The following is a 27,941-nucleotide window of genomic DNA, read 5'->3' as shown; positions in this document are numbered from 1 at the left end:
GCATTAGAAGGGTAAGATGGTAAAATGAAGGGCAAAAGAAGAAGAAAATCTGAGGCCGTTGTTTCCTTCCCGCGAAGCTTCTCTCTCCTTCTACTATCAATCCATATCCGATAGCATCAGCTGCAAGTTTTGAGCTGATTTTACTAAAATGGCGACGTCATCCTTTTCATCACTGGGATCATTCTCACGGATACCAAATTCATCAACTTTTACCAAGATTTCTTCTTCTACTTCTTCATCCACGGTAACACTTACTAACTACTATCTCGCTTTTCAATTTCTTCTTTTTTTACTTAAATTGTACTACTAATTTATTGGTTTTATTAGTTGGGACAGCGGCAAATTGTATGTACAACATTTAGGGAACCAAATGTTGATTTATCCAGTTCCTCTGGTTGGTAATATTTTCAGTTTTTTCATGGTTTATTTTCTTCCTATTATTGTGAAATTTTAATTAATTTAATTCTTTAATTGGCCTCAGATGGTAATGAATGTTCGGATTGTAGAACTGTAGTCGATCGAAGGGGAGTGTTGTTGTCATCAGTGGGATTTTTAGCAGCAACCATTTGTAATGCTGGGAAGGCAGCTGAATTTGCTGACAGTAATATCTCTCCTATCCACATTTTATTTTATTTCTATTTTTTCATATTATCATAGGCGGAGGCAAGATTGAAACTTGATAGGTTTAACTTTTAAGATTCTTAGGATCAAAGTAATTATAGATTTGAAATTATGGTTTTAGACAGCATAAGAGTTGTCGCCATGTGACCAGGAGGTCATGGGTTCAAGCCTTGGAAACAACCTCTTACAGAAATGTAAGCGTAAAGTAAAATAGACTCAGTTTGGTCCAGCCCTTTCCGGATCCCGCATATAAAGGGAGCTTAGTGCAGTCGATCCCTTTTCACACACACGCACACATATATATATATTCGCGCTCCACATTGAAAATGCTGGTTCAGATGAACCCATTGCTCAAACGCGGTGTCCGACTCTACATATTAGCAATAATACTTAAAGTTCCTAAGGAGTAAGGACCTACCAGCACGCCTTTTTTATCTGTTGGCTGGGAAATGTGTGGTCAGTAAGCAGTCTATCAATCTATTATGTCTCAAAACCAAGCTAGTTGAGTTGGTCATATGAATATTCTGAATCCATTCCCCTCTGTTTGGGCTAATTTTATAACGATACTAAATGATTAGTCTTTCTTTTGGCCGTGGAACATGGCGACTCTGAGGCGGATGGAACCTATTTCAATGGGTTCAACTGAACAATTATTTTGAAATGCAGTGTAGATGCATATGTGAAAACACACTAAATTTCAACAAATATTATATTCTAAACACATAATTTCAAAAGTACATTGACTTTAGTGCTAAGAACCTAAGAACCTTAAAAGTTGAACACATCAAGTTTAAATCTTGGATCTGTCTTTGCCTGGCGTCAATAAGTGCAGATGGAATTTGAAGTTGAATATAAGCTGTTGAGAAAGATTTCTCTGTTTTTTTTCTTTCCTTTTCGTATTGTACATCTGGCTACTGGAGAGGAAGAAGCTTGGCTTTGCAGATATTTGCAACATCTCCTGATTTAAGATGCTCTAAAGATGTTTTTCTCTTCACCTCACAAATTACTTGTCGAGTAGATTGGCCATTACTAACTTGATATAGTTTTGTACTGGAGACCTAGAATCAGGGGCAGACCCACGTGGTGTCAAGAGGGTTCATATGAACCCGCTTCGTCGGAAAATTATACCGTGTATGAATATAAATGTCATCTAAAACAGAACAACTTTGTTATATATAAATAATTGAACCCACTTTGACATCAAAGTCATTGTGCAGTGATGGTCAAGTGGGTTCAAGTTTACCGGAACGTCCAGTGTTTGATCCTTCAGCTCAACACTTTTCTTTGCTTTTGGGCAGTTTTCAGCATTATGCTTGAATGGCGCTCAGCTGTAGTTACTTCAAATTAAAACTTAATTCAAAGTTAATTTATTTTTCTCTCACTGATTTCCAGTAAAACATGCAAGAATATTTGTTGAAATGATTTTTAATTTTGTAGTTTACTTTAGTTTGGTCTATATTGAAGTGTTTATCTGTTCTATATTGTCTTGTTGTTTTATATTATTATTATTTGGCTTATAAGATCTCTTCATCTAATTATTTGTATTTGTTTAGTTTATTTCACAACTCTTTTGTTACGTTTTTTTCCTTGTAAAGAACAACTTTGTTTTTGTCATGTAACAAGAAAAGGAATTCAGATTTTGTTACATGTTGCAGAGTTTAATATACTTTTAATTTGTTAACCAAGCTTAAAAATTTTAAAGCAAAATTTGTCAAATTAAGTAGATATTATCTTAAAGAGAAATTTAAATAGATTTTATAATTCTTTATTTTTTTTTAAAAAATGCACTACTTATTAAAAAAAGAGGCCGACTTAAAAATAATGACTTCATTTTGAGGTGGAAAGTAAAAAGAAAAAAATAGAGTAGCTAGCAAATCTTTATTGCTATGCCTGATGTTGATGTTGATTTTATGTCGGCTATTGTCGTGTCAATCTGACCCCGCCTATATAAAATTCTGGGTTCGCCACTGCCTAGGATGCTAGTTCTTTTGAGGGGTTTCCATTACATCGATTGTAGTCATTAGTTTGTTATTAATCAGCGAGTAGCTTGACCTTCTATAGTTGTCCTTAAGGAAGAGCTGGAACATTTTGGCTCTAAATTTGGGGGGGGGGGGGGGGGGGTTTGCTCCAAAAACTATCTTTTGATTTCTTTCATAATATAAAATGCCTATGTTGAGAGGAAACGACTATAATTTTTTGATTTCTTTCTGAACATACAGTGCCTGCATTGAGAGGAAAGGACTATGGGAAGTCAAAAATGCGGTATCCTGACTATAATGAAACTCAATCAGGTCTCCAGTATAAGGTTACTAAGACGATAGCATACATAAACGAGCTCTATCGTTTTTTTTCATCTATAGGTTGCACTGGATTTTGACCGAGTCTGACTAAAACATGCAGGATTTGAGAGTTGGAAGTGGGCCCACACCAAAGATTGGGGAGACAGTGGTGGTAAGCCTGTGATGGTCCACTCTAATTTATCTCTCGCGCCAAATTCGTTGTTTTAGTGGCCCGTTTTTAGCGATAATAATTGCAGAGAAAAGATAAGGTTTATTAATCAATTGACTTGTATTTACCTTTATAGAAGCAATTTAGAGAACTACGGTTCCAAGCTTACATTAATCTGAGTATCGTTTGGAGTTACATTTTTGTTTCTTTTTTGGTGAACCATCTTTGTTATCTATTGGATGCTTTAATTTATGTATCTTTAACAACTGAATTTAGGTTGACTGGGATGGTTACACGATAGGTTATTATGGTCGCATATTTGAAGCTCGTAACAAGACAAAAGGTGGTTCTTTTGAGGTACTAATCTGGATTGAATACAGTTAAATTGGGGATTCTTGCACAGTTTTAGGAACAATATTTGCAGTATTTTATGATACAATGTTCGTCATGTTTCATTATGCTACAGGGAGATGATAAGGACTTCTTCAAATTCAGAGTAGGATCCCAAGAGGTGAGTTTCTTTGGCAAACATCAAGTGCTATCCAGACAAGGGCGATTTAATTGTAATGCTATATGCCTAAAATATCTCTGATGTAAAAACCATGTTCTGAAATTGCATTATTATCAGTTAGTATTATTTGATTCTACCTCACTTGTCGGTTATGCTTGATCTTTTTCCTGGCACTTTTTAAAGCTGTGAGAAAGGTTTTCAACAGCATTGCTGTTTATCATATGTTCAGGTAATACCGGCATTCGAGGAAGCTATTACTGGCATGGCAATTGGTGGTATCAGAAGGTAATATAGCTGCATTTAGCTGATAACAGATCCATTTACCTTTAGTTTACCGATCATTGCATCCTTAAATAAAAGTTTGGACTCTTGTAACATCAAGTTTTGCTAAATTCTGGATTTTTTGCACTTGAAAGACCAAGAGTGTTGAATGGAAAAGAGAAAATCCACGTGTCGCCCCTTAAAACTAGGATAAGTCTGGTGGGATTAGACACAAATAGACTTTGAATGATTTTATATTCTCATTAATATGGGCTCGACTTGAATACAATTACCTGATGAGAAGCAGTGCCTCAGAGGACGGTAGTTGAGTCTTCACAGGTTATATTGATCTCCTATTTATATGGTCAATGTGATTGTAGTCGGGCGCCCAAATGCCTATGCTCTTTACTAAAATACTCTTTTGGTTGAATTGGTTCCTTTTTATATGTTGGATTTGATCTTAGCCAACTGAGACCTTATTTAGGCAGGGGCAGATGTAGCCTTACGACTACAGGTTCATCTGAACCCATAACTTTTCACATAGAGTGTATGTGTGTGTGTATATATATATACCGAAAATCCTAAAAGTTGAATTCATTACATGTAAATCCTGGATCCGCCTCTATATTTAGGGGGTTTCCAAAAATTAGCTATATTTTATCCACCTGTTCCAAGGAACGGCACCTGACAACGATGTTGCATCACATTGTCACTACTACTACATAGCTTCTTCAATACTATCTTCCCAAAGACTAGTGAGGACGACATCATGATGTATTCTCCTGTTTCATTTTCTCCTCGCAATAGTGCAGGATCATAGTTCCTCCGGAGCTGGGATACCCTGATAATGACTACAACAAGAAAGGTCCAAGACCAACGACATTTTCGGTAATCTCAATTCCTTATAAAGCTGAGTTCTACGGCACACACATCCGTTTTCTCTTAAAAAGTTCCATTTTTATATTTTTACAGGGACAAAGAGCTCTGGATTTTGTGCTGAGGAACCAAGGATTAATTGATAAGACTCTCCTGTTTGATATTGAGCTCCTCAAAATCGTACCAAAATGAAGTTGCTCGTTCAACTTTTACTACGACGCCCTGTTTAGCTGCATCAGCAAGTTTAACTTCCACTTGGACAAAAGGAATATCAGCCTAATGAACGACTGATTCGCCCCTTATAGAAAATTTACTGTCTTGTTTGAACGCATTAAATTGTCGATAGATTCATTTTGAAAATCAATGTAAACAATGATGGGTCTGGTACTGTTGATGTAACGACATCTCTTATGTTCATAAATTTGACTATTTATTATGAAAGTGATATTTCAGGACAGCATTTTGTTTGGTTTGTGAATAAGATTGTTGATTATTGTGTATTTTGGGGACTAGTTGTTTGAATTTTAATTTTGATATTGGACTAGTAGTTGTTTGAAATGTTACTGTTGCAGACTTGAAAATTACCAATCAAGACTTGGTATGAGCGCACTGATTACTTATTAGCTAGCAAGTCACTGATTAAAAAAAAATTATTATCAGATGTTATCTGTTCAGTCAACGGAGAGCTTTCGGCGCTTGACCGTTACTTTGCTTTTGACATCAAAAACCATGACATTCCAGTCAATTTCTGGGAAGGGAGAGATCAAGTCCAACCATAGCTCCATATTGCTTTTATCTGCAGATATGCAAATGGTTCCCCTAAGAACTAGGTTGCATATTTATGGCTGATGTGCGAGCAAAGTGAAAATAGCATAGGCTAGCCAGTTTTCAGACGGGTAATCGAAAAATAGTCAGAGCATTTGCAAAGTCATTAAAAAATAGCCATTAGTTTAACTGAAACACGAAAAGTTCTAGCATAATATGCTGGATTATGGAGCTCCTGCGTATAAACTTTCAGCATATTATGTTGGAACTCCAGTATAAAATTCCAGCATATTATGCTGGAATTTCATATATAAAAATATTCGAACTCCAACATATTATGCTGAAATTTTTCCGGAATTTAGCAGCAAGCATTTGTAATGGTGGGAAGGCAGCTGAATTTGCTGACAGTAATGTCCTCTCCTATCTACATTTTATTTTATTTCTATTTTTCATATTATCAGAAGCAAAAGCAAGATTTAAACTCGATAGCTTTAACCTTTAAGATTCTTAGGATCGAACTAATTATACGTAGAATTTATCGCCGTGTGACCAAGAGGTCACGGGTTCAAGCCTTAAAAACAACCTCTTATAAAAATACAAGCTAAGGCAGCGTAAAGTAAAATAGACTCAATGTGTTCCGACCCTTCCTGGACCCCTCTTATAGAGGGAGCTTAGTGCACTGAACCCCTTTTTCCACAATATATATATATATATGCGCGCGCGCTCCACATTGAAAATGCTCGTTCAGATGAACCCATTTCCTAAAGGCAGTATCCGACTCCACATATTACCAATAAAGTTCCTATGGACCTACCCGCAAGCCTTTTTAATCTATTGGCAGGGGAGTTTGTCGTCAGTATTCAATCCTTCAATCTACTGTGACTCAATACCAACCTAGTTGACTTTGGTTATATGAATCCTCTGAATCCATTCCCCTCTATTTGGGATGGTTTCATATTAATATTAAGTAATTTATCTTTCTTTTGGCCTTGGGACGTGGCAACTCAGATGGGGATGAGCCTTTTTTTAATGGGTTCAACTGAGCAAATATTTTTGAAACTCAGTATAGATGCATATGTGAAATACTAAAATTTCAAAAAATATTAAATTCTAAACTGTAATGAAAATAATCGCAGGGCGAGAACAATATTAGCGTATCTGTCAATGCAGCGGAAGAATTGTTGAACTCACCACCAAAAGAATTGCCCCAAGTCGAACTTCGAATCTCTTGGAAACAAAGTTAGAATTTCACGAACTAAATATCTTCTTGTGTTGATTGGGAAGAGTTTTTTTGATCCCACTCTTACCTTTTTTCTATAGTATTTCAGAAAAGAAGAAAGCGTATGTTTATATGGAGAGGGGAGATAGCAGTTATGGGAAAACTGTTCGCACTACACTTAAACATGTAGTAACATCTTTGAAGAGTCCCACTACACTTAAACGTGTCGTAACCTCTCTTTAAAGAGGTTATTTTAAACCCTATCTCTTCTAAAATTCTTTCTTTTCCAAATGGGTTGGGCCAGCCCTCATGGAGCGACCCGATACCCGGATCCAATATCCAACATCTCCCACTTTGCTCATGATGGGCTGGAACTCAAACCGGTATCATTATTAAATAACACACTTAATTCATACAGACAAGTAGTTCGTGCGACCTGCGAGTATTGATGATATGCTATAATTACATATTTTAGTCGATTATTACACTCTAATTTACTTCACTTTAGTTGAGTTTGCGCTTTAATCGCTAGTGTTTTGCACTAATTGTGCGTTTTATGCCTTGTAGGAGTGATTCCGAGCTATATAGATGTTATGGAATGAATTCAAGTGATTTGGAGCTTTGTTCTGAGTAAAAGCCCAAGGAATTAAGCCGGGATCGTGTTCAGGGGTCAAATTTGATAGTTAAGAACAAACGAAGACTCGAGTAGGCATATTACGCACTGTCTAGTAAAATAGACATAACTCCTTGCTCCGAACTCCATCTGGGCTATATAATATATGGTTGGAAAGCTAACTCAAAGGGCTAAAACTTTCATGTTTTAAGCTTTTCCAAAATTCCAAACAGAACAGGTGAAAAACGCGTTCGAAACCGCGACAGCGGACCTGGCGCGGACTGAGGCAGTGCACTGGGAAAATACCGCGCCCGGACCGCGACCGTGAGCGTCCAGACCTGAAAAATTATCCTTTTTCGCGTAGGAGAAGGTATAATTGTTTGGGCCGACCCTACTTGGTTATATACATGGAAAAACGGTATTTTGAGGAGGTTGGACATACTTTTGACATAATTTAGACCTAAGGAGGCCAAGGAGACCGGAGATTTAACCTAAGGAGGCAAGAACACACTAGGAGCAAGGCGGAGAATTCTTCTACGAGTTTTTCACTTCCTTCTTCCTATTTTCATTATTGGTTATGACTTTTAGTATTGTAGTTTTACATACTATTATGAATAGCTAATTTGTTATCTAGGGTTTTGATAGAATCTTTTGTAGGATGAATTCTTGTTAGGTTTTAATATAATTTAGCCTTTGAATTTATCTATTTGTTCAGCTACGTGTTTATTTCAGTTGATTAAATGTCCATCGATTGACTGTGCCTATTTATTATGTGTTGCTTGAGAAAGGATACATATTTAGGTGGTTGTTGAACAACGTCACTCCTAACGTATGTGAGAAATTAATACAACGGGTTTAAAGGCAGGTTTAGAAATAACAAAGCCTTGACGTGGTCATAATGAGCGGTTAGATAAAGCCAACTAGTGTAGTTCGAGAGAATATGTCTAGTAAATTGTTGTAGTTGCTCGAGAGAGAATTTCGGCACTTAAGTGCTCACGATCAGTAGAGAATATATTGGCAAAATTGTAGGGAACATAGCTAGAAGAATTCCGACAATTGGGGAAATCATAACTCTAGACCTCCTTAATTTAGTCTCCAACCCTTTGTCTCGTTAGTTGATAATTTTACCGCTTTGTAATATTTGCTAGTTAATTAGTTAGAAATATAAATCTCAATTTTTATAATTTAGAAAATTGTTCAAACTTGTCTTCTTAGTGATATTAAACAGATATAGCTAAGCCTTAGTTCTCTGCGGGATTCGACTCCGGACTTTTAGACCAGATTATATTTGCAGCGACCGCTTATCCTTTTTAGGACTAGAGTTGGGCGTGATCAAATTTTGGCGTCGTTGCCGGGGAACTAACGGTGTAGTTGTAGCTGTATATATTGTTAGGGTTCAACTTTTCACTTTTATTCTGTTTTGTTTTTTTTGTACTTTTTTTATAACTGTTGATTTGAGAAACATGACATCTTGGAATTATGGGAATTTAGGTGTAGATAATTCTACTATTGATCTCCATACATATTGTGAAGGAAACCACCCGTGGCAAAATTTTCAAAACGTTCCTGAGAGCGAGTTATGTGCACCAACTCAATCTTATTTGTGGAATGTGTGTGATGTGTGTGGTGGTAAAAATGGTCACTTTTATGGTTGTGCTTATATTTCTTATCTTCCCCCAACCCCTTACTATGATGATTTTACCTTTTCTTGTGAAGTTAACAGGAACAAAGAACCTGGGGATGCAAACCTGAAGGAGATCAAGGATATATTAAAGTGCCTTCTGAAACAAAATAATGAAAAACAATTGCAGATAGAAAGGCAAGAGGCAACTATTCGCAAGTTGGAGGCTCAATTAGTCAAGTGGTTGGAGCTTTTAATGCTCAACAAGCCAATATTGAGGAGAGTAGCCAAGAAGAGCATGAATTTGAGGTGTTAATTGGGGAGGTCAGAGTAGAACATCAACAACCTAGCCAACTACAATTTGAGGATGTCAATGTTGAAGAAGTTAGACTAGAGCCAGCCAAGGAATTTGAGGATATAAATTTTGTTGACTCTAGTATCATTGATGTTGAGGATGTTGAAAGTACTGAAGTTCATGTGTTTGAGCGCATTGGTCCACACTCCAAGCATTTTTCCACATTATGTTTGGATGATGATATGAAAATAGAGTCATCCGAGCCAATTGAAGAGTCAAGGAATGAGGAACAAGGTGCATATATTCTGGAATTCTTTTTGCCATAAAGTCAGGATTACATATCTCATACAAAGGCCAAGGAGTGCAGAATACTACATTATTTCCTTGGGCCAGTTAGATTCGTTCCACCGCTCCATGACCATAATCATAAGCTTGAATTAAAACTTGGGGTTCAATTCATAAGCTCGAGGTGGAGGCAAAAAGTGATTCACGTCGTGCCGCGACGTTAAATCAAGCACTTGTTGGGAGGCATCCCAGCTTTATTTTTTTTATTTTTAATTTAGTTTATTTTTTTATATTTATTATTGTATTATTCTTGTAGTGTTGATTTTTGATTTTTAGGAGCATGGAGCGCAAAGCCATTGGAAGGATGCAACAACAAACCAGATGGTTGGAACTAAGTGTGAGGTACCCGCACGAAGGACCAGGCCTGGGAGAAGTCTGAGTACTCCATGAGATGCGAGTGCTTCGGCCTTTGGCCTACCAGGGAGTTCCTTTTACCCTCTTGTATGTATGGATGCACATTGGGGAGGGGACAATGCACAATTTAAAGTGTGGGGTGAGGAGATTGTCTAGGTGACTTTCTATGTTATCTTAGTTGTGTTAGTTTAGTTGAATATTTTTTTTAAAATAGAAAAGATTGAACTTTTCCCGACGATGGATCTATTAGACAATTTTCTTGAGGGATTTAAGTCTGGAAAAAAAAATCTTTTGTCAGGTAGTGTAGCAATTCCCCCTTGGTTTTCCTTTGTGCCGCGGTTCTTTTCCAAGGATTTTATTTGAACCGGGTGTAGTTAGTTTTTTTTAGGAGCAGGAGCCAGTGTGAGATGAATTTAAGTGAAGCAATATCTCTTGACTTTGTTATGCCTTGAGAATAGTGAGTACTTTGGTTGTGATGCTTAGGCTCAGTTTTTGACTCTTGTATAAGTACCTTAAATTGTATGATCTTAACTTTGCTTAACTGCTTTAATTATAGTGTCTTGATGAGCCCGATCCGGAGTGAGTTATGTGCCATGTGTATGTAAGGTTTTGTGTTATTCTATGAATTGCATTTGATGCCTAGAACTTGCCCCGTGTGTTTGCAAAGTGAAATAGTAGTTTTGTTCAGTCTTGGAAGTGATATAGGCGTTTCTTTGTTGAGCCAGATATGTATATTTTACCCGCCTAATTGTTATGTATCGTAGTTAACCCCTTTGAGCCTATAATCCTGTTTCTTTAGCAACCACATTACAAGCCTTACCACTTGATTGAATTAACCATCTATTTGAACCATTGTAACCTCTCATGAGCACTTGAATTGTTTATGAATTGTGTAAAAGTTAAAGTGTGGGGTGGCTAGTTTGGTTTTTGAGTGGAACTAATGAAATAAGGAGAAATGAGCACTATTTTGAACAAGTAAGAGCCACTTGAATTGAAAAAAATAGTTGTATTGCTGTGGAAAAAAAAGTATTCCTTGATAAGTGGTGACTCTTGATGTAGTTGTGCTTAAAGAAGTATGGGGTAATATACATTAAGGTGAAGGTGGAGTTTGGTTTAACATAAGTATGTGGTTTGAATGTTAAAGTATATGTATTAAAGTGCTTAGGGAGGTGTAGTCACTCTTATATCTAAATGTATCCTACCCGTCCCGCAGCCTACATTACAACCAAATAAAGTCCTACTTGATCCTAGACTGAATGAGCTTGATTAGTAGAGTAGTACACTACGGGCAAGCCTATGGTGCATCTTTTGTGGCATATGAATGTTATTTCTGAGAGTGAGTGAATTCTTTCTATCTTGAGTTCCTAAGTGTTCTTAAATTTTATTGTGTGGAACTACTCTCTTTTGTTGTGTGAGGGCACTTGATTCAAGAAGGAGAGATAATGTCAGTGACCTCTATGTTAGAGTAGGTGAGTAAGTTGTGAATAATGCGTGATACTTGTGATTCAAATCTTGAGGTGAAGATGTTACGCTTTTGTGCTTAGTTTATTTTAAATATTCTTGGTGTGATGAATTAGGAGAATTGCTTAAAAAGGTCGTGTCTATATAAAGTGTAGTTTGATTGCTCGAGGACGAGCAATGGTTTAAGTGTGGGGTGTTGATGATAGGCTATAATTACGTATTTTAGTCGATTATTACACTCTAATTTACTGCACTTTAGTTGAGTTTGCGCTTTAATCGCTAGTGTTTTGCACTAATTGTGTGTTTTATGCCTTGTAGGAGTGATTCCGAGCTATATAGATGTTATGGAATGAATTCGAGTGATTTGGAGCTTTGAAGTCTGAGTAAAATCCCAAGGAATTAAGCCGGGATCGTGTTCAGGGGTCAAATTTGATAGTTAAGAACAAACGAAGACTCGAGTAGGCATATTGCGCACTGTCTAGTAAAATAGACATAACTCTTTGCTCCGAACTCCATTTGGGCTATATAATATATGGATGGAAAGCTAACTCAAAGAGATACAACTTTTATGTTTTACGTTTTTCTAAATCCCAGTAACAGGGTGAAAAACGCGGTCGAAAACGCGATAGTGGACCTGGACGCGGACTGAGGCAGTGCACTGGGAAAATACCGCGCCCGGACCGCGATCGTGAGCGTCCATACCTGAAAAATTGTCCTTTTTTGCGTAGGAGAAGGTATAATTATTTGGGCCCGACCCTACTTGGTATATATACATGGAAAAACGGTATTTTGAGGAGGTTGGACATACTTTTGACATAAGTTAGACCTAAGGAGGCCAAGGAGACCGGAGATTTGACCTAAGGAGGCAAGAACACACTAGGAGCAAGGCGGAGAATTCTTCTACGAGTTTTTTTACTTCCTTCTTCCTATTTTCATTATAGGTTATGACTTTTAGTTTTGTAATTTTTACGTACTATTATGAATAGCTAATTTGTTATCTAGGGTTTTGATAGAACCTTTTGTAGAATGAATTCTTGTTAGGTTTTAATATAATTTAGCCTTTGAATTTATCTATTTGTTCAGCTACGTGTTTATTTCAGTTGATTGAATGGCCATCGATTGACTGTGCCTATTTATTATGTGTTGCTTGAGAAAGGATACATATTTAGGTAGTTGTTGAACAACGTCACTCCTAACGTATGTGAGAAATCAATACAGCGGGTTTAAAGGCAGGTTTAGAAATAACAAAGCCTTGACGTGGTCATAATGAGCGGTTAGATAAAGCCAACTAGCGTAGTTCGAGAGAATATGTCTAGTAAATTGTTGTAGTTGCTCAAGAGAGAATTACGACACTTAAGTGCTCACGATCAGTAGAGAATACATTGGCAAAATTATAGGGAACATAGCTAGAAGGATTCCGATAATTGGGGAACTCATAACTCTAGACCTCCTTAATTTAGTCTCCAACCCTTTGTCTCGTTAGTTGATAATTTTACCGCTTTGTAATATTTGCTAGTTAATTAGTTAGAAATATAAATCTCAATTTTTCTAATTTAGAAAATTGTTCAAACTTGTCTTCTTAGTGATATTAAACAGATATAGCTAAGCCTTAGTTCTCCGCGGGATTCAACTCCGGACTTTTAGACCTGATTATATTTGCAGCGGCCGCTTATCCTTTTTAGGACTAGAGTTGGGCGTGATCAAGCATCAAGAGCTATAATATGTTTCAAACCTATTAAGGTTATTCTAAAGCTCTATGTATAAATCCGATCACATTCGGAAAGGATTCACTACTATCATGAGGATCTTATTACTCGCTATACCCCAGACATCACCTGCTACTCCAATAGCTAGTTATTTAATCCCTCATCCTCGAAAGAGGTGAACTCGAGTTCATGTTTAACTTTGTATTCATAATTACATTTGATACTCTCATGGTAAGAGTAATGGTCGACCTATGAATACAAGCTAAATTACAAAAAAAGAATTATTTATTTGTCTTCCCTTTCTACTCGAATCTTTCCATTCCAAATCAACTACTTTCCTAGACATGCATTGCATTACCGAATCACTCATGGCTATTAGTAACATGCTAAAATAGCAACACTGATTGGCACTTCAAGAAACAGTAAAAGGTCAAAGGGTATTCTAATAAAAGTTAATGTAACTTCTTTGGGTTCTTACACAATGAAGAAGCAGGGATTCTTTCTTCCATTATCCCATGGTCGATAGCACACGTGGTATGAAACACATGTTACGGTGTTCTCACCTTATATTGGCGTGTGTGTCTTATTCTTTTAATCATTCAACACCGTACAGATCTTGGTCTAGACACCTCCAAATATCTAACCCGAGTTTCTCACTTCAATAATCGTCAAACCATCTTCTTAGAGAAACTTGCATCTGGCTTACAAAACAAGTCATAATCGAATAGTGAAATTCGTAAGTCTGATTAGTTGTCAAGACCGACCTTTACAAGTAAATATAACCTTACATTATCCAAGGTTCTATAAGGTCTCATCTCTTCACGATTCTTAACGTAAGAGGCGATTGCTCGTGTGAGAGAGCCAATCTCGCGATTTGTTCGACACACTTTATCAACAAAACATTCATCACATGCATACGAGATATAAGCATAAATTCAAGAGTCAAATTTTGATGAGCATATTATAATACTAAAGTCATTTTACAATACACAAAAATGTTCATATCCTTCGCAAACCTAGAGCCATAACATGTTTATCAAAAAGGTCTCTAGATATCGCCTTTGTAAATTGATCAGCTATCATGCTTCGCGTATGAATGTATTGTAAATTTATCTCTCCACTTGCTACCATGTCTCTCACAAAGTTATACTTGATGTAAATGTGTTTGGTCTTGCTGTGATACTTAGGATCTTTTGTATATGCAATAGCCGCTTGACTATCACAATTTAGAGTCATGGGACCCTGAGAGTTCTTTGTAATATCCAAATGCTCAAAGAATCTCTTCAACCAAACAGTTTCTTGTACTGCAGACGCACAAGCCATGAACTCAGCTTCCATTGTTGAAAGGGTTGTACAGGTTTGTTTCTTACTTTTCCATGATATAGCACCACCATTAAGTAAGAAGGCATAACCGGATGTTGATTTTCTATCATTCCGATCACTAGCCCAATCAGCATCTGTATATCCTCTCAAGTATAAATCATTTCCACTATAACATAGTGAATAATCTGCAGTTCCCTTCAGGTATCTGAAAATTCTCTTCACAGCTTTCCAATGATCTCTTCCAGGATTGGATTGATACCTCCTAACCAGACCTACGGCATAACAAATGTCTGGGCGAGTACATATCATAGCGTACATCAAGCTCCCGACAGCACTTGAATATGAAACTCGAGACATGTCTTCCTTTTCATTTTCAGTCTTGGGACACATTTCAAGGCTTAAAGTTTCACCTCTCGCTATAGGAGTATCCATGGATTTGCAACCATTCATGCGAAAACGCTCCAAAATTTTCTTTATATAAGTTTCTTGAGATAGACTCGATAACTTTTTGGAACGGTCTCTTTGGATCTTAACTCCAAGGATATAGTATGCCTCGCCCATATCTTTTATGTCAAATGACTTTGAAAGCCATGACTTGATAGTTTTCAAATACTCCAAATTATTTCCGGCCAATAAAATATCGTCCACATAAAGAGAAAGAATTACAAACATCTCATTGGACTTCTTCACATAAATGCAATGGTCTTCATTGATCATGGTGAAGTCATATGAGATCACCTCCTTGTGAAATCTCAAATATCATTGCCTTGAAGATTGCTTCAGGCCATAAATAGATCTTTTCAATTTACAGACCTTCTTTTCTTGGCCTTCAATGATGAAGCCTACATGTTGTTCCATGTAGATTTCTTCGTTTAGTTCTCCATTGAGCTGTCTTCACATCCAATTAATGCAATTCCAAATCAAACGTGCAACAATAGCCAAAAGTAAGCGAATATAGGTAAACTTCACAACTGGTGAAAATGTTTCTTCATAATCTATTCCAGCTTCTTGGTAAAGCCTTTTGCCACCAATTGTGCCTTGTATCTTTCTATTGACCCATACGCTTTGCGTTTAACTTTGAGAACCCATTTGTTCCCAATGGCTCTACGCCCAGGCGGAAGGTCAACTAGATCCCAGACTTTGTTGGTTTTCATGGACTCTAATTCTTCTTTCATTGCTTTCATCCACTCACCTTTTCCAGGGCTCGATAAAGCCTCAGTCACAGACTTTGGCTTATCCATTTCTGTGGGAGATACCAAGAAAATATAATCTTCAATTTTATAAGTACGTTTGGGTATATTTTTCCTGGCACTCTTTCGTAGTTGAAATTCAGGTTCGTCAGAAGGATTTTGGGATTGAGATTTCCCACTCCCACTCCCACTCGGATCAAGAATAAGATCTTGATCAATTTGATTATTAACTGTGTCAGAAGACACTTGCTGACTATTTGAGTTCAATATTTCATAAAGAGGCTCTCCATTCTTTACCTCGCCCTTCTTTGGAAAATCATTTTCCAGAAATATGACATCTCGTGATTCAATCTCAGTAAAACTTCCATCCTCTAATTCACCAATGAACACATACTCTTTAGAGTGTTCTGAATATCTTATAAAGATACATTTTTTGCCTTTTGGACCTAATTTACCAAACTTGCTAAAGGAACCTTTTACATATGCAGCACAACCCCAAGGTCGTAAATCCTTTAAGTTTGGTTTATGACCAGTCCATAGCTCATAAGGAGTGGAAGAAACTGATTTAGAAGGCACTTTGTTGAATATGTAGGTTGTAGTCAATAACGCGTCTCCTCAAAAGGAGATAGGTAAATTTGTCTGCGCCATCATGGACCTTATCATGTTCAGTAGTGTTCTATTCCTCCTTTCTGCTACACCATTTTGTTGAGGTGTGTGCGGAATAGTTAACTGTCTGGTGATGCCTTTTTCATTACACAATTCTTCAAATTCTTTTGATAGATATTCACGCCCTCTATCGGTTCTTAAGGTCTTAATCCTTTTGTTTAATTGATTCTCAACTTCATTCAAATATTTCTTAAAGCATTCAAGTGCTTCAGATTTATGAGAAATCAAATAGACATAACCAAAGCGTGTGAAATCATCAATGAACGTAATAAAATATAAAGCACCAGACCTAGCCCTCACATTCATTGGACCACAGATATCAGAATGGATTAATTGCAATGGAAAATTACTCTCTTAGCCTTTCCAAATGGTTTACGTGTAATCTTTCCGGCAAGACAATTTTCACAAGTCGGTATTTCAATTTTAGAGAAAGAACCTAGATGTCCTTCCTTAGCCAATCTATTCATTCGATCCTGCCCTATGTGACCTAATCTTGCATGCCATGTAATAACATCAACATCATTGTTACTAGAATAACATGCGATAACACAACGGTCAACATAATAGTTATACGTAGAAGGATTACAATCTAACACAATAAAACCATCATAACGATGCCCAAATCCATAAAAAAAAACATTGTCTTGAGTAATTCTAAGACCACTACGACTAAAGTTCAAATTGAAATCTAAATCTAGAAGAACACTAAGTTTAGTCGAATCTCTGGAACATACAGGACGTCATGCAATATCAAAGATCGGCCACCACGCATATCCATTCTGCAAGTGCCTATCCTTTTGACTCCAAGCTTTGCATTATTCCCACATATACATGCTTTGGTCCAGGTGAAACTCGACGAAACTCTATGAGCGCTTCTCTATCACAGCTCACATGGTCGGTGGCCCCTGAGTCTACAATCCACACAGGATAAGATTCAGTTAGTGAAACAGTGCTAGAAACATATATAGCACTAAGAGATGCATTTTGAAATGCTACCTTTTTCGGCTCAGTGCACTCACGAGCAAAATGCCCTGGGACTTGGCAATTGTAGCCTTCATCTTGCTCTTGTCTTTCTTCTTATAGAACCGTTTTCCTTTCTTGGAACTTGGCTTGTTTCTTTTCTTGGAGGATCCTTCTCCTGTCTCCTTACCCTTTCCGTCATTTTTCCAGTTTCTCTTGCGCTTGAAGCTTGATCTCTTTGTACCACTTGTTTCTGCCACAAAGGAATTAGGTACAGCTTTAGCAGCACCAAGCCGCTCGTCTTCAAGCTCCACATGATGGGCAACATCGGCAAAAGTTTTGATGTTATCATAAAGTTAACCTTCAGATTTTCCCAATTATTGGGAAGAGACCGAATCACTGCCTGAACCTGCTGCTCATTAGAGAGAACATGGCCAACACTTTTGAGTTGGGCAATCATATTTGACATCACCCTTAGATGTTGCTTGACACCGTGATCATGACACTTTTTGTACGTGTCAAACTTGATTGTCAGCTGTCGAAGGCGAGTCACAGTCGTACCCCCATATGCCTCTCTTAAATGTGACCACATGGCTTGAGCAGTAGGATATTGCTCACATTCGTGGATGAGATCATCAGCAACTAAACTTACAATAATTCCACGTGCAGTGGAATCTTTCTTCTTCCAAATATTGTAAGTTTCCAGATCCCTCCTGTGTTGGCCAGTGTTACCCTCCTCTGGGTGACTCCTAGCATGGTTAATACTTTCAAGAGCATCTTGCTCTTCGAGTACATACTACATCTTACGACTCCAGATGTCGTAATTTTTGACCATTCAGGTTGTCACCCTTGTTCAAGTCAGCAGTGATACTTTTCGATGCCATGTCTATTATTAGAGACAATATTACAAGTTTAACTCATCAATATATACTTCAGTTAATTTATGCATGTGATTACACACTCAAGTAAATTAATTATAATATTAATTCTACATTTAGTATAGAATCGAACGGTCACTACGTTTCCATTCATCATCAATATCTAAATATTTTAGTTAATATTAAAGTCACTTCTTAGTGTGTACTTTATTTCAAGTCTCAATCCATTACAAAAAAAATGATAAACAATGTATGTAACTGGTGATACAAGTAACATAATTTAAATTTCATTAAGATAAATCACATAATAACAATATACAAGTTTGCTAGGACATACATGTACCAATCGAACACTAACTCTTGCACATACACGCTAAAAGGTGCAATGGGCCAAATATCATGATAAATCTCAGTTAAAATTTCACCCCAAGGCTCTCGAAGAGAGTCCCCTAAAATAGCTAATGCTTCCCAATCAGTAATTTCTACGTAATTAGCCAATTCAGCTCTTTTTAACCGAAAAATGTGTACATGTTCAAGAATAGAAACATCTGGGCCCATTTTTAATTCATTAAACTCCCTAAATTTCTTTTCTCTTTCTCTTCGTTCAGCCCTTCGATCCCTTAACTCATTTTGTCTCGCCCTTGGGATATTCCCGATGACTTCAGGCTCCGATTCTGAATCATTATAGAAATAAGTCCTGCGACGACGTACCCTTCTACGTTGTCCCCTTCCTTGACTTCGAGAACTCCCACTTGGAGTAATTCGAACTTGTCCCTGTTAAGACATATCTGAAATAGGACCAAGGAATCAGAAATATGGTTGTTACCATTTAATGCGACAACGTATGTCACAAATTTCTGGTATAAGAAAAAAATGATCATAAAAGGGTTTTTAAAGTTGGAAGATACCGTTTTTCACATAAAAAATATTTTCGGAAAGCCCAAAACGAGTATGTCATGAATATATAAGTTTTAGGCAAAAATATTTAACAAGTTATTTCAAAAATGCTGAAAACAGAAGCAGTTTTTCGTCAAAAATAGTCAAAAGCTACCAATCTTCAAAAAATCATATCTCACTCGTTTTTAATCTGTTTTTCACATATAATATATTTTCGCAAAGCCCAAAACGAGTAGAACATGATTATGTAAGTCTTAGGAAAAATATTTTAACAAGTTTTGGCCAAAACGCAAAAAACAAAAATAGAAACAGTTTTCTCTAAAACTTGTCAAAAATTAGCCTACAAAAAAAATCTCAACCTAAACTTATAAAACAGTGATTTCAAGACAATTTACATGAATAACTGAATCATTCAACAATCACTCTGATACCAATGTAATGAAAATAATCACGGGGCGAGAACAACATTAGCGTACCTGTCAACGCAGCAGAAGAATTGTTGAACTCACCACCAAAAGAATTGCCCTAAGTCGAACTTTGAATCTCTTGGAAATAAAGTTAGAATTTTACGAACAAAATGTCTTCTTGTGTTGATTGGGAAGAGTTTTTTTGATCCCACTCTTACCTTTTTTTCTATAGTATTTCAGAAAAGAAGAAAGCGTATGTTTATATGGAGAGGGAAGATATTAGCTATGGGAAAACTGCTCCCACTACACTTAAACGTGTAGTAACCTCTTTGACGAGTCCCACTACACTTAAACGTGTAGTAACCTCTCTTTAAAGAGGTTATCTTAAACCCTATGTCTTCTAAAATTCTTTCTCTTCCAAATGGGTTAAGCCAGCCCTCATGGAGCGACCCGATACCCGGATCCAGTATCCAGCATAAACCCATTATTTCAAAAGTACGTCGTGTTTAGTGTTAAGAACCTAAAACCTTAAAAGTTGAACATATCGAGTCTAAATATTCGATCTGTATTTGCATGGCGTCAATAAGTGCAGATAAATTTGAAGTTGAATATAAGTGGTTGAGAAATATTTCTCTTTTTTTTCTTTTTCCTTTTCCTATTGTACATCTAGCTATGGGAGAGGAAGAAACTTGGCTTTGCAGATATTTACAACTACTCCTGATTTAAGATGCACAAATTATTTGTCTAGTAGATTGGCCATCACTAACTTGATATGGTTTTGTACTGTAGACCTAGAGTGCTAGTCATTTTGAGGTTGTCATTACATCGATTGTAGTGCTTAGCTTGTAATTAATCAGCGTGTAGCTTGACCGTGTTTGACCAAAAAGTGTTAAGCTTTTTGTTAAACTAATTAATGAGAAAATAGAGGATAAATCATAACCAAGGATAATTAACTCTAGATCAAAGCACGTTAAATATGAGAATAGAATATAATCGAGCTTATAACCCTTTTTAAGATTATAAATGATATCGAACATAACGATAAGCTTACATTCTTGATGTACTGTTCCATAATGAAAGAACAAAGAAGAAAAAGAAGGAATGCCATTGATGTAACGACCCGACCCGTCGTTACGGGAGTTATCGCCCCGTTTTCCCCGTTTTATGCTTCTATATGTTTCATTATATGTGCTTGGAGAATTTGAAGTAATTCGGTTAGAGTTCGGTTAGAAATGAGGCAATAAGTCTCTTTGTGAGAAGGTTAGTTTGAAAAAGTCAACCGAATGTTGACTTATGAGTTGGAAGGCTCGGAATGGATTTTCGATGATTCGACTAGTTTCGGGGGATGATTTGTGATTTAGGAGCGCAATCGGAATTGAATTTGGAGGTCTGGTGTAGAATTAGGCTTGAATTGGCTAAGGTTGGATTTTGGTGAATTCCGGATGGTAGGTGAGATTTTGATCCGAGGGTCGGAATGGAATTTCGAGAGTTGCAGTAGCTCCGTTAGGTGATTTTGGATATGCGTGCAAAGTTTCAGATCATTCGGAGGTGTTTAGGACGGGTTTTAGATCAAATGCAAGTTTCGGAAGTTTTAGTTTAACTTAGGCTTGAATCCGTGGTAATTCGATGATTTTGATGTTAACGATAGTGTTTTGATGATTGGAACAAGTTCAAATAGGGTCTTGGGGTGTGTTGGTGCTATTGGTTGAGGTCCCGGGAGCCTCGGAGTGATTTCGGGTGGTTAAACGGAGAATCTTGATGTTTGTTGCAGGTCTGGTGCACCTGGCTTCTGGTATTTCCGCATCTGCGGAAAAGGAGCCGCATAAGCGGTTCCGCAGATGCGGCTAAGAGATCGCATAAGCGGTCCATTAGGGACCGGGGTAATTCCGCAAAAGCGGACGGGGTATCGCTTCAGCGGGTTCGCATAGGCGAAAATGAGGCCGCAGAAGCGGAATGGTGAGATCCGCAGAAGCGGATGTTTGGGCGCAAAAGCGGAAGGCCAAGGATTTAATGAAAAACTGCATAAGCGGTCATATGGCCGCAGAAGCGGTCCCGCATAAGCGGTTACGGGACCGCAGAAGCGAAAATTGCAGAAAGGTTTTAAAATAATATTTCATCCGCGACCCTTTCATATTTTTCCTCCATTATTGACGTTCTTAAGAGCTTGGAACAAGGAAATTCGAGGGTTTTGACTGAGAATCACTTGGAGGTAAGTCTCTTGGCCTAATTACTCGAGTTTATGGTACTTGTATCATAGAAATCAGTAGAATTTCATCAAAAACGGGTCAAGCTAGGGCTTGGAAAGCTGTGATGTAAAAATGGAGTTTGGAGAGTCAAACGAGCTCCGTTTCCGGTAAACTTTATACGTACGGACTCGTGGCGAGACGAGAAATCCGTTGGTGTGATTTTCGGAATTTTTCGAGAAGTGGGCCCGGGGCTCGGGTTTTACTAACTTCGTGAATTTTAGTACTTTTCGAGTATTTTTGATTGGGTTATGTTTCTTTAACCCATATTTATGTATTCGCTGTGATTTTGAGTAGATTCGATGCGCGAGGAGGTCGATACAAAGGGAAAAGGCATTGCGGACCAGTCTACGGCCGGTTAGAGGTGAGTAGTTGGTGTATATGATGGCCTGAGGGTTTGAAACCCCGGCTTATCACATTGTGACGCTATTGTAGGGCGTGACTCGCACCCCATGGCAGGTGCGGGATTGGTTATGACTGGGGATTGAGACTTAGTCCATCCCGAACAAGAATGTTTCTATATTGGCGACTGATACGCACCCTGTATTGAATATATCTGGGCTTATTGCCGTGTTTGGGGCCTTGTGCCGATCTGTAGCATCCTTAGAGGATGAATGTCATTGTGATAGCATGCTTTGTATAATCATTGATCTCAGTCCTGTGTTTAATGACTGTTATGAAATGCTAAGTCACTTTTCCTGAAGTTAAATATCTATAGTATATTCTTCTTAATAAATTGGAAATTGGGAAATTAATTGAATCTGTTACGTGACTCATATGCATATTGTGGACTGAGTATGGATCGGGCTGCACGCCGCAGCGATTGATATGATTATATTGCGCTTGGGCTGAAGGAGCCCCTCTGTACACACCCCCAGTGAGCGCCGTCGACGTTAAATGGATCGGGCTACGCGCCGTAGCGATCATGTGCATTGCATTGCATCCTTACATTATACTTGACTGATATATTTGAAGTTGTTTTGCTATTGGTTCGTAGTTAAGTGTTGGACTGTTAGTTTTAGCTTTACTTTGTGGCATTTCGTGGATTTCTTATCTTCAGACATTTTATATGCTTATTACTCACTGAGTTGGTAGTACTCACCCCCTACTCCCTGCACCTTGTGTGCAGAATCAGGTACTTCGGGAGCTGAGTTGAGCTAGCCGCTGGTTTCCAGAGTTCCAGGAGTGGTCGAGGTAGCTGCTATGACGTCCGCAGGACCCGACTCCTCCCTTATCCCTTTTTTTTATTTCTGTACTTTAGAACATACTTATTTTGAGGATTCTTGACTCTGTATTAGTTAGAGGCTCTAGACTCATGACCCCGGTCTTTGGGAGTTACAGTTTATGTCAGTATTTCGTATTGTTTTAATTGAGTATTAATATTTGATTTTAAGTACCTGATTAATTGGTTTTAAGCTTTGTGCTCGGGTTGAGAGAGTAAATGGTCGGGCTTGCCTAGCATTAGTGTTGGGCGCCATCACGACCGGGTTTGGGGTCGTGACAATTGATAGCTATGGGATCTATCTTTATTGATTCAGCAATGACGATTACAAAGATTCGCGACCAAGATCTAGACTTTCGCTTTATTTTCGTTAGAGATCTTCTCCTGTTCTTATGTCCCTCTTTCTTGAAGGAGAGAAGCCCCCTTTTTGTCTTCTTACCTCCTATATATATATTATAAGTATTCCCTTTTGTCCAACGGTCCTTAGCCAGAATACCATTATCCCTTGATTGTACTTTACGTCGCTCCCCTTAAGTATCACGACATATACTTTGCCGTACAAGCTTTCTGATGGCTCGATCTCGACAGTGGCCAAGATACTCATCGTTATTACGCCTTATGGATACGACCACGGCTTAGTAGACCCCTTGTCATTCCTTTTAGCACTAATCTAAGTGTGGTCACATTTTGGCCCATACAGTTAGTCCCTCCGCCAGTTGGGGTCGCCTCTTGGCGAGCTCAATGGGCGGACTCTGTCGATCCGAGAATTGGGAGAAATCTGAATGCTTTATACAAGGGACGAGCACCTCATGGTGAGGTAGCGACGTGACATTTCGAGAGCAGCGTCAGACCATCACGTCAGTTCAGAATGTCATTAATATTTCTCATGCGTCATTATGGCGCACGTTTTCTATGCATTGCATTGTTTCATGTGCCCTTTCCGTTTTCTAACTGGCGGCCCTTGGTTTTTCCGCTCAGGGCATTTATGTCCCTATAAATAGGGGCGCTCTTATTTGAATGTTACGCTTTTCAATTGCTTAAGAAAGAACTTTACAAATATTCTCCTTCTCTCTCATATTTCTGCTTCTGTTAGGATTCGCTGTGACCATTGTCTTTTTCCTTTACCATTTTCGTTTCTTTCGATCAAAGAAAAATGGCTAGTGCTTCTTTCCACTCTAATAAAGCTGTTGGTGCTCTGGTGCCGAAAAATGACACACCCCTACTCGAAGAGGGAGTGGAAATGGCGGAAGACGAGGGTTTTCCGATGGTAGATGAGGTGGTTCCCCGCCCAGGGAAGGCATTGACTTTAACAACCCTGCCGGAGATGAGCCAAAGCCCGTCTTTTCTACGATGGATGCGGCGGCGCTCACAGTGTTCAAAGACAAATGGGGGATTCCTGATCATATTGAACTGGTTCCATCTTTTCAATTCGAGCGAGGTCAGTTTAGACTTGTAAATTCGAGCGAGGTAGAAGTCTGACTTGCCAACTTGGGCGAAATCAGTTACGACTTGTAAATTCGAGCAAGGTCGAAGTCCGACTTGCCAACTTGGGCGAAATCAGTTTCGACTTGTAAATTCGAGCGAGGTCGAAGTCTGACTTGCCAACTTGGGCAAAATTAGTTTTGACTTGTAAGCTCGTATATTACTTCCTCTTGGTGATGGCCAGGGGCCATAGGAGCATCAATTCGAGCGAAGTCGGAAGTACGACCTGAGGTCGAATTGTTACCCGTTATGAATTCGAACGAGATCGAATTTCACTCAATTGGCGATGGCCGATGGTCATAAGGGTGTAAATTCGAGCGAGGTTGAAATTGTAACCCATTGTGAGTTCGAGAGAGGTCGAACTTTCTTTTCACTTGGCGATGGACGACGGCCGTGAGGTTATAAATTCGAGCGAAGTCGAAATTGTAACCCGTTGTGAGTTCGATCAAGGTCGAACTTTCTTTTCACTTGGCGAAGGCCGATGGACGTAAGGGTATAAATTTGAGCGAAGTCGAAATTGTAACCCGTTGTGAGTTCGAGCGAGGTCGAGCTTTCTTTTCACTTGGCGAAGGCCTATGGCCATAAGGGTATAAATTCAAGCGAGGTCGAAATTGTAACTCGTTGTGAGTTCGTGCGGGGTCGAACTTTCTTTTCACTTGGCGAAGGCCGATGGCCATGAGGGTATAAATTCGAGCGAAGTCAAATTGTAACCGTTTGTGAGTTCGAACGAGGTCGAACTTTCTTTTCACTTGGCGAAGGTCGATGGCCGTAAGGGTATAAATTCGAGCGAAGTCGAAATTGTAATTGTGAGTTCAAGCGAGGTCGAACTTTCTTTTCACTTGGCAAAGGCCGATGGCCGTAAGGGTGTAAATTTGAGCGAGGTCAAAATCGTAACCCGTTGTGAGTTCGAGCGGGGTCGAACTTTCTTTTCACTTGGCGAAGGCCGATCGCCGTAAGGGTGTAAATTCGAGTGAGGTCGAAATTGTAACCCATTGTGAGTTCGAGCGAGGTCGAACTTTCTTTTCACTTGGCGAAGGCTGATGGACGTAAGGGTATAAATTCGAGCAAAGTCGAAATTGTAACCCGTTGTGAGTTCGAGCGAGGTCGAACTTTCTTTTCACTTGGCGATGTGAGTGTTTGGAGGGATGGTGACATTTATCTGTTGCATTACTTTTATTGGAGAACATTACTTGTTGCCACATTGTTTATGCGTGCATCGGGGTGAATCCCGGTTTGTTCAATTTTGCTTTCATTGGAGAGTACTGTGCGTCGTTGCATAATTTTTATGTGTCGGTGGAGTCCCGGTTTATCTGGTCCCTTCTTTGCTCGGCCTGGAGAGGCTGTTGGCGGGACAGACGATGAACTTATTGCTTGGGTTACTGGGCACCCTGGGACTTCATCAATTCAAACGACGTTCGGACATGACTCATAATATTTAATCGGCTGAATTGGCGTAGGATTGTGTGGCGAGCATACGTGCAAGCTTTTTGAGCTCATGTTCTGCTGCTGTTGGAGAGACTATACGTTCCATGGACCTATTGCTTAGTCCAGGTTCCGGAGATTGTTTCTTCATAATGTCGGCCCGTTCTGAGTCGTTTCTGTTATTTGTAATATGGTAAGGCGCAGAGGGATTTGCTCGGTCATTGCCTACGAGATGATACGGTACGGAACGTTTTCCTGGTATGTTCGGTGGCGTCGTTCCTTGTTCGCGCCCCTGTGAGAATGCTCGTGTTCCTATCCCGAACCAAAAAGAGAGAAAGTATGATAAGTTTAACCCAAACGAAATTGCCTGTTACCTTGACCTGGTAAGTCGGTGAAGGGGGAAGGGCTCTATAGGGCTACTTGCTTCGTCCCGTGCTTGAATGGCGGTTTTGGATTTGGTAGCCGTGTTTGGCTTTGTCGTTAGTCGCGTCTAGGCTTCTCGTGGGCTGAACCTACTTTGCCCGTGGGGGATCTCGAAACCGAATCCCAATTTGATCCCATCCGATATGCGCAAACAATAAGGGAAACATGTCATATTTGTTCATAAATTAGATAGTGCGTATGGGTAAGAAAACAAGGCAGGATACGCCCGTTATTTCAAAGAATCACACAGTAGGCTATCGTCCCTCTTTCTTGAAAGAGAGAAGCCCCCTTTTCTGTCTTCTTACCTCCTATATATATTATAAGTATTCCCTTTTGTCTAATGGTCCTTAGCCATAATACCCTCATCCCTTGATTGTACTTTATGTCGCTCCCCTTAAGTATCACGACATATACTTTGCCGTACAAGCTTTCTGATGGCTCAATCTCGGCAGTGGCCAAGATACTCGTCGTTATTATGCTTTGTGGATACAACCACGGCTTAGTCGACCCCTTGTCATTCCTTTTATCACTAATCTACGTATGGTCAGATTTTGACCCATACAGACCGTCTATGGTCATTCTTAAGGAAGAGCTAGGACATTTTGGCTCTAAATTTAGGGGGGACATTGCTCCAAAAACTTTTTTTGATTTCTTTCATAATTAAAATGCCTACATTGAGAGGAAACGAGTGTAATTCATCGGTGTTTTTTGAACAGCATTGATAGGAAAGGACTGCGGGAGGACAAAAATAAAATATGGTATCCGGACTATAATGAAACTCAATCAGGTCTCCAGTATAAGGTTACTAATATGATAGCATACATAAACGAGCTCGATCGTGTTTTTTCATGTATAGTGTTTACCTTGAAAATGGTATTAACAATTATATTTGATTGTACGGTTCTAAAAATATGTGATTTATTTCAATACTAGTTGTTAGGCAATAGATGCTAAGTGTAAGTAAAGAGAAACAAGATATGCAAACCAATGTAGTCGCAAGGCTGGGCCTCAAGCTGGCTGGAACAGGGGCTTCGAGGCCTAGTTAGGGCAGTTAGCAATGAACAATTGATGAAGAAACAATGATAACGAAGGCCTTGAAGATAGCCTTTTGCAATTAATAATGGGCAATAAATGAAGAATAATAAATGAGTAATGAATGAACAAGCAATAAATCTATAGAGCAATTGTTGAACACATTTAGGCAAGAAAAGCAGAGAATGTTCTATTGTATTCAATATTCATGTGTGTTACAAAATGACAATGGTCCCCTTTATATAAGAGGGTGGGGATCCCAACATAGTACATGTCGAATAATGACGAGGAAATGCTATTGGTACAACTGTATAATGGCTCAATATGGATTTGTACTATTCTTGCAGACTTGGTAAGCTCTAACCACGTGTCCTTGGGAGCTTTCCCGCCTTTCCATGACGATCATCAATTTGTACTGCTCCGAGATTGACCACAGTGAACCTTCGATATGTTCCCACGAGGACGCACCTCGGGGTCACACTTCAAATTCTGCTTCGAGCTTCTCGAGGTCGGGCGTGGAGTGACACAGTAGCCCCAAAGTCAAACTCCCCAATTTTGGCCGTATACAGATAGTCCCCGCGTTCCTTAGAATGAAATGATAAGAAACGATCTTGAGTTCTTGCCTCTTCGATATGCCCATTGTGACGTCAGCCACGTGAGATCATTAAATGATGTGACAGAAAAGTTGTACAGAGATCTT

The 27,941-nt window shown here is 38.7% G+C and overlaps 1 protein-coding gene across 2 annotated transcripts; it reads left to right on the top strand.

Moving 5' to 3' along the window:
- Positions 1-31: 31 nt before the first annotated feature.
- Positions 32-5,174, top strand: LOC109205589 (peptidyl-prolyl cis-trans isomerase FKBP19, chloroplastic). Of its 2 annotated transcripts, none has more exons than XR_002064706.1 (10): positions 32-244; positions 328-394; positions 482-601; positions 2,841-2,926; positions 3,022-3,072; positions 3,346-3,426; positions 3,536-3,580; positions 3,810-3,865; positions 4,649-4,729; positions 4,814-4,836. XR_002064706.1 is itself a non-coding variant. In XM_019368303.1 (10 exons), the coding sequence occupies exons 1-10, from the start codon at positions 149-151 to the stop codon at positions 4,907-4,909; spliced, it is 774 nt and encodes a 257-aa protein (XP_019223848.1). In that variant the 5' UTR covers positions 35-148; the 3' UTR covers positions 4,910-5,174. The 2 variants fall into 2 exon arrangements, 1 of the variants encoding a protein (XP_019223848.1); XM_019368303.1 differs by having other exon boundaries at positions 35-244; positions 4,654-4,729; positions 4,814-5,174.
- Positions 5,175-27,941: the final 22,767 nt, after the last annotated feature.

Source organism: Nicotiana attenuata, unplaced genomic scaffold (assembly GCF_001879085.1).
Source record: "Nicotiana attenuata strain UT unplaced genomic scaffold, NIATTr2, whole genome shotgun sequence".
NCBI lineage: Eukaryota > Viridiplantae > Streptophyta > Magnoliopsida > Solanales > Solanaceae > Nicotiana > Nicotiana attenuata.
Note: the sequence above shows the minus strand (reverse complement) of the source record. Positions and strands in the feature narration are given on the sequence as shown.